Source organism: Panthera leo, chromosome E1, assembly GCF_018350215.1.
Source record: "Panthera leo isolate Ple1 chromosome E1, P.leo_Ple1_pat1.1, whole genome shotgun sequence".
Taxonomy (NCBI): Eukaryota; Metazoa; Chordata; class Mammalia; order Carnivora; family Felidae; genus Panthera; species Panthera leo.
Window position 1 is genome coordinate 1,752,810 of NC_056692.1, and position 12,266 is coordinate 1,765,075.

Genomic DNA, 12,266 nt, shown 5'->3' on the forward strand with positions numbered 1-12,266 from the left:
CTGTCTGTGTATTTTCTTCTCGGGGGAAGGGGGACCCCAGATTCTCTGGGAGTCTGGGCCCCAATCACTAACAAGATCCTTTCTAGCTACCACAGTTCATGGATTCTTGCCCTATCTCTCCCTCGAATGCTCCCCCAAATCCTGGAGGTCAGGAGAACCCCCACCCAGCATTTCAGAGTCATTGCTTCCATCCCTAGACATGGGCTCCCCGCTTCCCAGTGTTGGAATGTTCCCCAGCTTGCTGACTGTGACCTTAGGCAAGTTGCTTGTCATTTCCAAACCCCATTTTGCTCATCTGTGAATAGAAAGGGTCATTCCCACCTCCTTAAAAGGGTTGTAAGGATTAACACATGCCTGCAAAACGCTGACCACAATTCATGGCCTATAGTAGATGCTCTGTAGGTGGTGGTTAACTCAGCTGGTCCCCTCTCTCTGCCCTTCCTCCTCCTCCTCCTCCTCCTCCAGAGAGGGGAGCCTCCGTCTCCCAGAGCAGAGAATGGAGTCTGCAGGGTTCTGGGAGCAGATTAGTTTCGGGTGTCACTTAATCCGGGAGGCCCTTCCGTAACCGGAGACTTCACAGGGGCAGAGGTAATATAAATCTACAAGAAGGGGCCCAGCCCGGCTCTCAGAGGCTGCAGGATGGACAAGGGTGCCTCAGCCAAGCTGCTGCTGCTGCTGTGGGCCACCTGCTACGGACATGCAACAGCCGACCACCTGAGCGGCTACACGTCGGTCATCGAGGTGGCCAACGGGGGACCCTGGGGCGACTGGGCCTGGCCTGAGATGTGTCCCGATGGATTCTTCGCCAGCGGGTTCTCGCTCAAGGTGGGGATTCAGGCTGAGATCTCTGAGGAGGGGGAAGATGCACATCCCCTCACCTCCCCACCCGCTGCTGGGGAACAGAGGATGGCAGTGTTTTCACAGGTCCTTACCCTTCTTCTCCTCCCCACCCAGGTGGAGCCCCCCCAAGGCATTCCTGGCGACGACACTGCTTTGAACGGGATCCGACTGCACTGCTCACGCGGGAACGCGGAGCGCAACACGCAGGTGGTGGAGTCCCAGTCCGGCAGGTGCGGGACGCGGGCCAAGGGCCCCCGAGAATTTGGATACGCCCTTCCCCTGCGTTACACACACACACACCCTCCGGGCTAGAATGTCCCCCTGGGGCTGTGGGGCAGTGTCGACCTGGGGACTGGGTGGAAGACCTCCCTGGTCAGGTGACCACACCCAACGCACCCCGGGGCGCGTAGCAACTGGCGGCAAGACCCCGTCCCCGGGGCTGGGAAGGGGGCGGGGCGGGGCAACCGCGGAAGCATCGCTTCTCCCCCGCCCTCGTAGGTGGGGCGCGTGGAGTGAGCCACAGTGGTGTCCCGGCGGTGGCTTCCTCGTGGCTTTCTCGCTTCGCGTGGAGGCACCCATGGCCCCCGGGGACAACACGGCAGCCAACAACTTGCGCTTCCGCTGCTCCGACGGCACGGAGCTGGAGGGGCCCGGCCTGGCCTGGGGCGACTTTGGAGAGTGGAGTAAGGCCTGCCCCAAAGGCGTGTGCGGTTTGCAGACCAAGGTCGAGCGGCCGCGGGGCCTCCGAGACGACACCGCCCTGAACGACGTGCGCTTTTTCTGCTGCCGGAGTTGACCGGGTCGCCCGCCCCGAAGCCAGTCCCACCTCTCGCTATTAAAGCTTCTCCGTCTTGGCTTTGGTCTCCTTTGTTTCGGGGGTGGAGGAAACGGCGTCCTAGTCTTCCTCCCAGCCCACCACTGGGCCAGGCCCAAATTCGGGTTCGGTCTGGGGAGTCCAGGCAGGCTGCTGAAAGTCACGGACCCACACAACCCAGGAAAATGCCCTTAAACACAATTTTGCGTGCAATTAAGGAAGTCCGTCTTTCTGAGGGCGTCTGCAGACACATCGCCCTGGTTAAGAGCCCAGACTGTTTCCTTCCGGAAGCACCAGTGACCTCAGATTGAGAAACTTCCGCCAAATTGGGTTCTACCAAACGCTAGGACACCTTGAGTTTTCATTTTCTAGGGCTTACTCTAGCTTGTCTTTTCCACATTCTCCTTTTCCCTACAAAAGTCAAAGAGTGGCTTTTGATGTAGGGATTTCCAAGTTAGGACCGTCACGCTTGCTTCTCTCTTGCCGGAACCCCCTGGCTATCCGGACGGTTAGACCGTTCACCAAATTTCCGCTTCAAAATTTCACTTTCTCGGACTTCATCTTATTTCAAAACGTCCCTCCCTCAGCCACTACCTAGCCCATTACCAGCGTGTTTTTTAAAAAGGAAAGTCATCTATTGCCTTTGAAAAAACGTGCCCATCTCACTCCCCTGGAACGTGAAATTCTTTGAGCGCCTAGAACGTGCCTGTCTTGCTTACCACCGTATTCGGGGGCACGCCAACGGCTCAGTAACTACGTGTTAAGAAAACTTGCGGGGGCCCACAGAGGAGCGCCCCGAGGCCAGGCGTGTCTGGAGGCCTTGGGACGTCCCCCCCCCCAGCGCGTTGGGAGCAACCTGAGACGCGCATGCGCACGAGAGCTCAGAGGTTTATTCCAGGGCGGGGAGGGCCGGCGGCGTCCGAGAGCGAGCAGGGCGGCGGGTGGGGCCTCAGCAAGCGGCGCCCTGCGGGAAAGACGGGGTGAGGACGCGGCCAGGGAGCCAGGAGGTCGTCGCCCCGGCTCCCCCCCGCGCCGCCCCACCTCCTTCTTCCTGCAGTCGCCGCAGAAGACGCCGAGGCTGGCGTTCACCAGCTGCACCCCGCACAGCACCAGCTCCAGGCACGACACGAACACCAGCAGCGAGAAGAGCGTCACGTTCCAGTACACCACGCGGGGCGGTTCCTCGCACGCGTCCCACAGCGTGCGGTTGCGCAAGTAGGAGCCTCTGCGGGCGGGGCGGGGTCACGTGAGAGAGCGAGGGCGCGTGGAGGGCCCTCCCCCAGCCCCGGCCCCGCGCAGGCGCCCAGCGGGGGTGGGGGGCGGCAGGCTCCTCGGTCCCCGCCGGGGTTCCCGATGCGGGTGGCAAAGGCAGGCGGCGAGGGGCGGCGGGGGCGCGCGAAGCCTTACGGGACGTCTTTGAAGTGGTAGTCCCACTGGCCGTTTATTAAGCATTTGGGTCCAGTTCGGAGCCCGACTCCCGACACCGAGAGGCAGTAGATGGCGCCCAGCGTCCCGAAGGCCGAGGAGAAGACGGAGCGCAGCATCTGGATGCGGGGTGCGCGGCGCGGTGAGCGGGGCCGCGCCCGCCCCGCCGGTGCGCGCACCTTCCCTCGCCCGGCTCGAGGCTCGTGGAGAATCCGTCTCCCGGCGAGGCCCGGGGCCGGGCCTTAGCCGACCCCGCGGGCCCGCGGCCGCCGGCGGCCGCCGACGTCCCCGGGGCTCGCGGTCCCCACCGCAGGCCCACCGAGGCCGAAGCTGGCGGGGCGACGGAGGGGCGCGGTGGTGCCCGGGACTCCGCAGGGGAGCTCCTGTGGCCGGGGGGGGGACCGTGGCCTCAGGTCCCCAAGACCTGTGCAGAGACCCAACCCCGAATCCCGCCCTGATTGGGATCTTACCCTGCAACGATTTCCACAGCAGCCCGCGCCGCAGCAGCCCTTGCCCCCTGCGCGGACGGCGGCGATGCCGGGACACAGCACCTGTGGAGGAAGGACAGTGTGGCAGCCGGCCCCCGCCCGTTCTCAGCACCTTCCTGCCTCGGCGCTCACCTCCTCCTGGGGGGGCTTAGGATGCCCTCAGCCCTTCGGACTGTAGGAAGACCTTCTCTCTACTGCCCCGGCAGTGCATTGGGGCTCTGCCTCAATTTATCATTATTTATGTGTCTACTTATCTGTGTTCACATGGCCTCCACGAGGTAAGGCCCCATATCATGATGTCCTCTGCAAATCTTGACACACAGCAGGGGCCCTCCTGAACCGGAGTCAGGGGGCTTGGGGTTCATGCCAACACCCTCCGTGAATTGATGCATCTCTCGGTCTTCCAGACCCACCTCACAGGGCTGTTGTCAGGCTTTATTTTATTTTATTTTTTTAATTTTTTTTTTCAACGTTTTTAATTTATTTTTGGGACAGAGGGAGACAGAGCATGAACGGGGGAGGGGCAGAGAGAGAGGGAGACACAGAATCAGAAACAGGCTCCAGGCTCCAAGCCATCAGCCCAGAGCCTGACGCGGGGCTCGAACTCACGGACCGCGAGATCGTGACCTGGCTGAAGTCGGAGGCTTAACCGACTGCGCCGCCCAGGCGCCCCTATCAGGCTTTATTTAAAAAAAAAAAAAAAGTTTTTGGGTGGGAGGGAGGGGTGGGTGGGTGATGGGTAGTGAGGAGGGCACCTGTTGGGATGAGCACACTGGGTGTTGTATGGAAACCAATGTGACAATAAATTTCATAATAAAAAAATATTAAAAAATGTTTTTAATGTTTGTTTTTGAAAGAGAGAGAGCGCGAGCAGGGAGGGGGCAGAGAGAGAGACACGGAATCGGAAGCAGGCTCCAAGCTCTGAGCTGTCAGCGCAGAGCCCGACGTGGGGCTCGAACTCACGGACGGCGAGATCATGACCTGAGCCAAAGTCTGCCGCTTAACTGGCTGAGCCACCCAGGCGCCCCGTCAGGATTTATTAATGAAATAACAGGTCCGCCTGATGTCAAGACTGGCTCAGAGTAAACGGTCACAATGACCAGAAGTCCCCTGAGCAGCAGGAAGGAATCGTGGTGTTGGAGGGTCTGGCGAGCTGGGATTACGGGGAAGGTGGAGGAGAGCGTTAGCGAATGCTCTGATAGGAAGTGTAGGGCTCCCCAACATACCGCCCTGGCCTTTTCTGTCTTCCTGTCTCCCTGTGGCCTTCGTCACAGAGCCCGTCCCCTCTCAGGGTGTCACCTGTAGCCTGGAACAGTACCCACCTCCAGCTTCAAATGTAACTGCTCAAGGATACGTTCATGTCAGTGTCTAGGTTTCAGCTCACCCCAGCCAGCCTCCTCCTGACCTCACGATTTCCCCCCCAGGTTCCCCCAGTTCGCCTCCCTGTGACTTTTTGTTCATTTCCATCGGTGGAAATATTCTGTAGGTCACCCAGGCTGATCAACTTGAATCCTCCACACCCAGCCAGACCTCGAGTCTTCTCGCCTTGTCCTTTAATGGTTCTTGAATCTGTCTGTTCCTTGGTCTGCAGGGTCAGTCCCCAGCCCCCTCCCTCGAGGATGATGGTCTCAGCCCCTCTGCCAGGTTTCCTTACCTATTGTGCCTCCGCGTTGCCGCGCACTCCGCCGTAATGTTGCTACCCCCAGCGTAAACGCCTCTCCACGGGTCTTGGCTCAGATCCCTCAGGGTCTCCTCAGAGAGCAGCCCATCAAGGCTGAGCTCTAGAAGGCATTCGAGGCTTCTCACTTTGGCTCTAGCCTTATCTTGTTGCACCAGGCCGAGTTCTTTGCCCGGCGCCCATCTCTGGAATTTCACAGCTGTCTGGATCTGTGCCTTGCGTGAACCAGCGTTGTGTTCCTCTCTCGGGGAGGGGCTGAGAGTTCAAGTTCTGTTGTCTCATCCGTAGGGACCTCATAGAAACACCCGCGGAATTGGATGGGCTTCCTGCCAGATGCTTCCTCTCTCCCCTTCCTAGGCTCTTGGCAAGTCTAGGGCCAGCGCTGGCCTCTTGGCTTAGCCTCTCTGGGTAGGACACTTGCTGGGAAGCTCGTAGATCCGAAGACACCTAGAATTGCCTCTGGGGTTTACCAATTTCGAATGACCTACCTGCTGGAGATTTTTACTTTTTTAGTCAGTGTTTTGTTTCTTTTTCTCGTCTAAGCTCCTCTGTCTTAACTCTGTGCCTACGTCTACTCTGCCAAGAGAAGCGTCTTTGTAAGCATAGAAGGAAACGCCGGGATTATAGCTCGAATCTGCTTACTTGGCCACCGGCCCGTTCTCAGCCACTATCCACTCTCCTGGACAACTTCAGTGACCTCAGTCTGGTTCTGCTTCACCTACTGACTCCTTATTCCACACGGGAGCCAGTGGTATCTTTTTTTTTTTTTTTTTTTTTTTTTTTTGGAGAGAGAGACCGAGCACGAGTGGCAGAAGGGCAGAGAAAGACGGAGACACAGAATCGGAAGCAGGCTCCAGGCTCTGAGCTGTCAGCACAAAGCACGACACAGGGCTCGAACTCATGAACTGCGAGGTCATGACCTGAGCTGATGCTGGACAGTTAACCGACCGAGCCACCCAGGCGCCCTACCAGTGGGATCTTCTCAAATCCAGCAGGGTATGGAGCTACTAATACTCTCATATTTTGCTGATGGGAATAAAATTGGTATACGAATTTCCGAAAACGCTTTGGCAAGATCTATTTGCACTGAATACTTGCAAAACTCAAGAATCAGCAGTTTCGGGGTGCTCCGTCAGTGAAGTGTCTGACTTCAGCTCAGGTCATGATCTCACGGTTTGTGAGTCAAGCCCCACATCGGCCTCTGCTGTCAACACAGAGCCCGCTTCAGATCCTCTGTCCCCACCCCTGCCCCTTCCCCCACTTGTGCGATCTCTCTCTTAAAAGTAAATAAACGTTTAAAAAGAAAAAGATCAGCAATTCCACCCTTAAATATCCATCCAGCAGCAGTGCAAACATAAGTTCACCTAACGACATTTACGGGAACATTTATAGCAGCGTTATTTGTAATAAACCCAAATTGGGAGCCTGTCCAAACATCCATCAACGGTAGGATGTTTAAATGAATTGTGGTATATTCACACACTGGAATGCACGAGAAATAACAGACTAGAACTCTCTATAATGATAGGAGGAGCCTCACAGACATATATTGAGCTGCAGAAGCCAGACACAAAATTACTACACCGTATGATTCCGTTTGTGTAAAGTGCTGAATGGGCCAAACCAGCCTGCGGGTCAGAAGTCAGCGTAGTGGGGACTCTTGTCGGTGGGGGGTAGCGCCTGGTGAGGGAGGCACGTCTGGGATTCTGGTAATGACCTGTGTCTTGGTCGGAGTGCTGGGTACATGGGCGGGTTCGCTTTGTAAAAACGCATTGAGCTGCCTACTAAGGATCTGGCCATTTAGCTGTAGGACTTAAAAAAAAAATTCAAAAAATTTTTCGAAGGCTCAAAACAAGGTAAAACGTCCTTTACTGGTTTCCTGTTGACTTCATAATAAAAATTCACGTTCCTCACAAGGGTGGACGTGCTCTGGCCGGTGCCCATGCCGGATCGCATCTCATTAAACCTCGGGTGCACTGGCCTCTCACGCAGTCAGAGGTGCAAGCTTGAGGCTGCGTACTTCCCAGTCCCCTGTCTGCAGGGCAGACTTCTCACTTTTGTCTTGTGGGTCGCAGCTCAGATGGCGTCTCATCGAGGCCTTCCTCGAAAATGCTATAAACAGGCGCCCGGCTGACTCATTCGGTAGAGCTTGCGACTCTTGATCTCGGGGTTGTGAGTTCGAGCCCCACATCGGGTTCTGTGCTAACGGGGTGGAACCTGCTTGGGATTCTCTCTCTCCCCCTCTCTCTGACCGTCCCCTGCTCTCTCTTTTTCTCTCGAAAATACATAAACAGTAAAAGAAGATAAAAGTGTGCTCTTGCCTACAGATGAAATTTAAAGGAGATAGTAGGTGATGATTAAAATGAAAAAAGAAGACGCTGTGAACAGTGGCATTCCGCCTGCCCTCGGAAGGAGCCCTTCAGGACAGCGTCCTGCTTTCTTTCCTCGGTGAGACCTCCGATCTGAAATCCTCCTGCTCATTTGTTTGCTTTGTTCACAGACTATTAATCAAGCCCCTGTCGAGTCCAAGGCCCCAGACTAGGCACTCGGCACACAACAGGTGCCACACGGCAGCCAGCAAAACAGGCCGTCCTTGCTCTCACCGGGCTTCCTTCTCCCTTCCTCGATAGTGTGTGTCCCCCACCACGGGCCCAGCTTCAGGGAGAGCAGGGACTTGGCCTGTGTCCCCGTAGTGTAGTGTCGCTTAGGAATGGCCCAGGGCCTGGAGGTGGGAAGAACGCAGCTGGGAGTGAGCGTGGGTAGGGGGGCATCCTCGGTGGGGGGAGGGGGCTCCCCCAAAGCAGGCTGGTTGGATTGTGGGGAGGGGAGGGTGGGTGTGACACCGGACGAGGGAGGAGTGTCACTGTGGCCAGAGAAACAGGCAAAGGTGAGCCCCGTCCCCAGGAGTTTCGTCCATCAGAGACGTGGGGGGCTGTGCTGGGGAGACCTCTGGTGTTCGGGCCCGTGAGGATGTTAAACTACCCTGACCTTCCAGAACAGGGAGGGCTCGGAGGATGGGGTCTGGAGCCCCCCCCCTCCCCCCACTTCTGACAGACACGGGGTGCCTTCTCCACCACACTGGCCTGGGTTCTGAGTTTGTGGGGTGCAGGGTGGGCATCCGGGAGCACGGACTGGGCCACAGGTGGGATGACCCCCCTGCCACTGTGCTCCCGGCCCCAGTGTCCCCGCACCCACCCTCCGTGTCCCTCGTCATCCTGCCCAGATAACCCACTTTGACCCGGCACCGGGCCCTTGTAGGGAGGCGTCCTCAGCATCTGCTGCACCAGCAGGGACGGGGGAGGGGGGCCGGGGGGGCGCAAGGAGCACGTCCTCCCTCCCTCCCTCCTTCCTCCTCTTTTCCCTTGGACCTTCAGCTCAGGACTCGCGGGTGCTCCGTTTCAGGGGGCAGAGGGGAGGCTCCAGGGCCCCGCCACGCCGCGGCCACCCCTCCCCGGGCAGCTGTCCGCCCCCCCCCAACGATCCGAGCCCCGCAGAGTGGCCCCCGGGCCGGCCTCTCACCATCAGGCCCCCGCCGATGAAGCCGGCCATGAGCCACACTTGCAGGCTGAGGTGGCCGTCGGTCCAGGTGGTCTTGCCGCCCGGCACCAGCAGGAGGGCGTTGGCCAGGATGCAGAGCAGGGACAGGGGGATGAGGGTGAGGCCCACGCAGCGGGCACACTTCCCAGTGCACATGGTGGGGCGCTTCCGAGGAGAGCGGGTGAGTGAAAGTGAGCCGCAGGGACTCCCGGCAGAGGAAAATAATTCAGGAGCAAGGTTCAAAGGTTGGGGCAGGGGTGTGGCAGGCACTGGCAGGGAGAGAGATAAGGGAGAGCGGCAGGGGAGCCGGCAGAGAGCGGGCAGAGGCCGAGGGGCTGCTGCCGTGGGGTAGGGGGGAGGCGGTGGGAGGTTGGGGAGCCTGACACAGGAAGTGGCCTGAGGTCAGCGTGTGCTTCCTCCTTTGGGTGCACACCTCTCTGCATCCCCCCCTCCCCCGTCGGCTCCCCGCCTGCTGCCGCGTGTGACAGCCCAGGCCCCGATGCCCTGATTCTGGGATGCCTCCCAGGCATAAGGGGTGTAGTGATGCCCCCCGTCACTCGTGGTCGGTCGTGGGGATTCAACGGGACAGCGTGAGAAGTGTTTTGTAAGCAGGGATGCGCTAAGCAGATGTGCGGTGGCCCTGTCCTTTCCCATGGTCCCCGGGGAGGGGCCCTCCTGGAAAGAAACTAAGAGGATGGTGGGGGACCCTCGGTGTCCCCTCCGCATCTCCTGCCACTGTGTGGTTATCAAGCCCTCCTCCTCCTGGTGAGGCCACCGCCTGTCTCTCAGGGTGGGACTGATTGATTAGAACATTCTATGCCTCCAGCCTCAGTGTTTGATTCAGTGATGGCCACAGGATCCAAGCTGGTCCCGTGAGAGTTCGTTTCTGCTTTAGGTCGTCGGCCTGGGGTCCTCGAAGTCCTGTTTCTGTCAGGGATGCTGAAGTTGCTGGTGGTGGCCGACACAAGGGAAGGCCTGCCTGCTGGGGAGCGGAGTCGGTCGAGGGGAAGTTGCGAGAGCTGGAGACAAACAGTCCTGATGGCATTGTCTGAACTTGCAGATCAAGCCATGCCTGAAGCCTGATCGGTCCTTCAAGGTGTTGGCGAGCCAGTTTGAGAGGGAGCCAGTTTGAGAGGTGTTTCTGTCAATTGCACCGTGGAGAATCTTTTTCCATACGGAGATGCATTCATGAGGCCCCTGCTGTGGGCAGGGCCCTGGGCTGGAGACCCTGGGGGCTCATGCCTGGGGCGTGAGACCCAGCTGTGGGCATCGTGGGGAGCAGAAAGGAAAGCGTAGGCCCAGGTAGGATGTGGAGTGTGGAGGCGGGGCGACAGGACATCAGAGGGACACCTGAGAACATCACGCACACGGCCACACGGCCGTGTCCAGCCAGTGGCCTCTCGTGTGGCTGTTCCAAGCAGCCCACTGAAGCCACTAGAGAGGCGTGGACAGTGCAGAAAGCTCACTGCTCAGATGGATGCCAGACTCTGGGAGGGACTCCTCCTTTTTTATAAGACAACCGGATGGAGAAAAACCTATGAAGAATTTGCCTCTTGAATCAGAGGGTACCTAGAACAAGAAAATACTTTGAACTTCCCCCAAAGCCCCGCCTCGGATTCACGGACACGTGACAACTCGTATTTGGTTTTGCTGAATGCTTTAAAAACATTTCCACGTTATTTCTGATGTGTCTCTTCATTAATTTTTCTGTCTCTTTTCATTAATTTTTTTTTTTTTTTTTTTTTTTTTTTTGCATTCTCCTGTGTTCCAGAAGGCATATTTGAAATCCTGGTAATAGTTGCTTGTAAGCATTGCAGAAGTATTCTTTTATTATTTTTGTATTTAAAAATTTTTTTAATGTTTATTTTTGAGAGAGAGAGAGACAGCATGAGCGGGGGAGGGGCAGAGAGAGAGAGAGAGAGAGAGACAGAATCTGAAGCAGGCTCCAGGCTTTGAGCTGTCAGCACTGAGCCCCATGCAGGGCTTGAACCCATGAACTGTGAGATCATGACCTGAGGTGAAGTTGGACCCTTAACCGACTGAGCCACCCAGGTGCCCCAAAAGTATTCTTAAAAAAAAAAAAAGTGTATTATTTTTGAGAGAGAGAGAGAGAGAGAGAGAGGGCATGAGCAGTGTAGGGGCAGAGAGAGGAGGACAGAGGATCCAAAGCGGGCTCTGAGCTGACAGCAGAGAGCCGGATGTGGGGCTTGAACTGATGAACCAGGAGATCGTGACCTGAGCAGAAGTTGGACGCTTAACCCACCGAACCACCCATCCCTGCATCCCTGCAGCCTCCTTTGACGGGTTCGGTACAGCTGGTTTCTGTGCTGGGCTTTATAGCTTATGGCCAGAAGTGACGTTCACTGTCAGAGCAATATCGTGTCCCCCAGTCGAGGGCCTTCCCACTGCCCGCCCTGAGAGGGACTCAGCCCTGCCCCCACAGGCAGAGTGGGATCCAGAGCAATCTACGTATCTGTCTAGGGGTTCATCAGCACTGCGTCTGACAGGTGTGTCTGCTTTTTAGGTGAGTAAAGAGAGAAAGAAGCCCGTGAGGGGTGGTCTACAGGTATTCCTGATGTTACGTTTATACAATTCTGTGTGTCTAAAATAGTGGCAAAAATATCATAGGGATGGGCCGCCTGGCTGGCTCAGCTGGGAGAGCACGGACGTGACTTGATCTCGGGGCTGTGAGTTCGAGCCCCGCGTCAGGCTCTGGGCCGATGGCTCGGAGCCTGGAGCCTGTTTCCGATTCTGTGTCTCCCTCTCTCTCTGCCCCTCCCCATTCATGCTCTGTCTCTCTCTGTCCCAAAAATAAATAAAAGACGTTGAAAAAAAAAATTTATTAAAAAAAAAAAAAAGCCAAAGGGATTCTGAAAAAAGTTCTGCAAAACAAGCGAAGGGGTCATCATCCTGGAGACTAAAAGGAGAACGCTGGAGAAATATTTACTTTAGGGTTTGGATGGGATTTTCAGGAAGGTTTTCGCCAGGACTCTCTGGGAAGCGGGAGCATAGTATCGAGAAAGAAAGGGCCGCGATGAGAGGGCGCCCCCATGTATTTGGGGGAGAAAAGGGAGAATGGCCCAGAACCGCCAAATGCGCCCAGAGAATCCAAGCCCAGACCCACTGGAGAGCTGGACGGTAACTGGGCCCATGTGGATGAGGCGTGCGGGGGACACGCTCCAGAAAACACTCTACTCGGAGAGAGAGCAGCAGTTAAAGCAGCAGAAGGGACGCTGATGGGACGGAGACGCCGGGTGAGCAAAGTGTTCCCGGAGACCCTGTGGAGCTGGTGGCCGTGACCCACCGTTCACAGCCTGTGCCGGGAGGAGGCTGCCTTGGGCGCAGATCTGGTTGGGTCAGCTTCTGGAAAGGCACATGGCGTCCTGGGGAAAATGTGAAAAGCAAACTGAAGGGGCGCCTGGGTGGCTCAGTCCCTTAAGCGCCTGACTCAGGTCATGATCTCACGGTTCGTGGGTTTGAGCCT

General features: G+C 57.1%; 2 protein-coding genes across 2 annotated transcripts; one reads left to right on the forward strand and one right to left on the reverse strand.

Moving 5' to 3' along the window:
• The first annotated feature begins 639 nt into the window (after positions 1–639).
• Positions 640–1,694, forward strand: VMO1 (vitelline membrane outer layer 1 homolog). Its single transcript, XM_042916656.1, has 3 exons — positions 640–825; positions 955–1,070; positions 1,339–1,694. Exons 1-3 carry the CDS (start codon positions 640–642, stop codon positions 1,634–1,636), a joined length of 600 nt encoding a protein of 199 aa, XP_042772590.1. The 3' UTR covers positions 1,637–1,694.
• TM4SF5 (transmembrane 4 L six family member 5) lies at positions 1,618–9,070 on the reverse strand. The gene is made up of 5 exons (XM_042916657.1): positions 8,765–9,070; positions 3,550–3,630; positions 3,062–3,198; positions 2,696–2,879; positions 1,618–2,618 (listed from the first exon to the last, which is right to left on the reverse strand). The coding sequence occupies exons 1-5, from the start codon at positions 8,936–8,938 to the stop codon at positions 2,604–2,606; spliced, it is 591 nt and encodes a 196-aa protein (XP_042772591.1). The 5' UTR covers positions 8,939–9,070; the 3' UTR covers positions 1,618–2,603.
• Positions 9,071–12,266: the final 3,196 nt, after the last annotated feature.

Bases quoted from the DNA above. Each gene is read 5' to 3' on its own strand.
- VMO1 (XM_042916656.1), top strand. From the start codon at position 640: ATGGACAAGGGTGCCTCAGCCAAGCTGCTGCTGCTGCTGTGGGCCACC. The intron at 826-954 runs GTGGGGATTCAG...CTCCCCACCCAG, and splicing joins CCAGCGGGTTCTCGCTCAAG to GTGGAGCCCCCCCAAGGCAT. The intron at 1,071-1,338 runs GTGCGGGACGCG...CCGCCCTCGTAG, and splicing joins GTGGAGTCCCAGTCCGGCAG to GTGGGGCGCGTGGAGTGAGC.
- TM4SF5 (XM_042916657.1), bottom strand. From the start codon at position 8,938: ATGTGCACTGGGAAGTGTGCCCGCTGCGTGGGCCTCACCCTCATCCCC. The intron at 3,199-3,549 runs GTAAGATCCCAA...CCCCGCATCCAG, and splicing joins GCTGTGGAAATCGTTGCAGG to ATGCTGCGCTCCGTCTTCTC. The intron at 2,880-3,061 runs GTAAGGCTTCGC...CCCCGCCCGCAG, and splicing joins TACCACTTCAAAGACGTCCC to AGGCTCCTACTTGCGCAACC.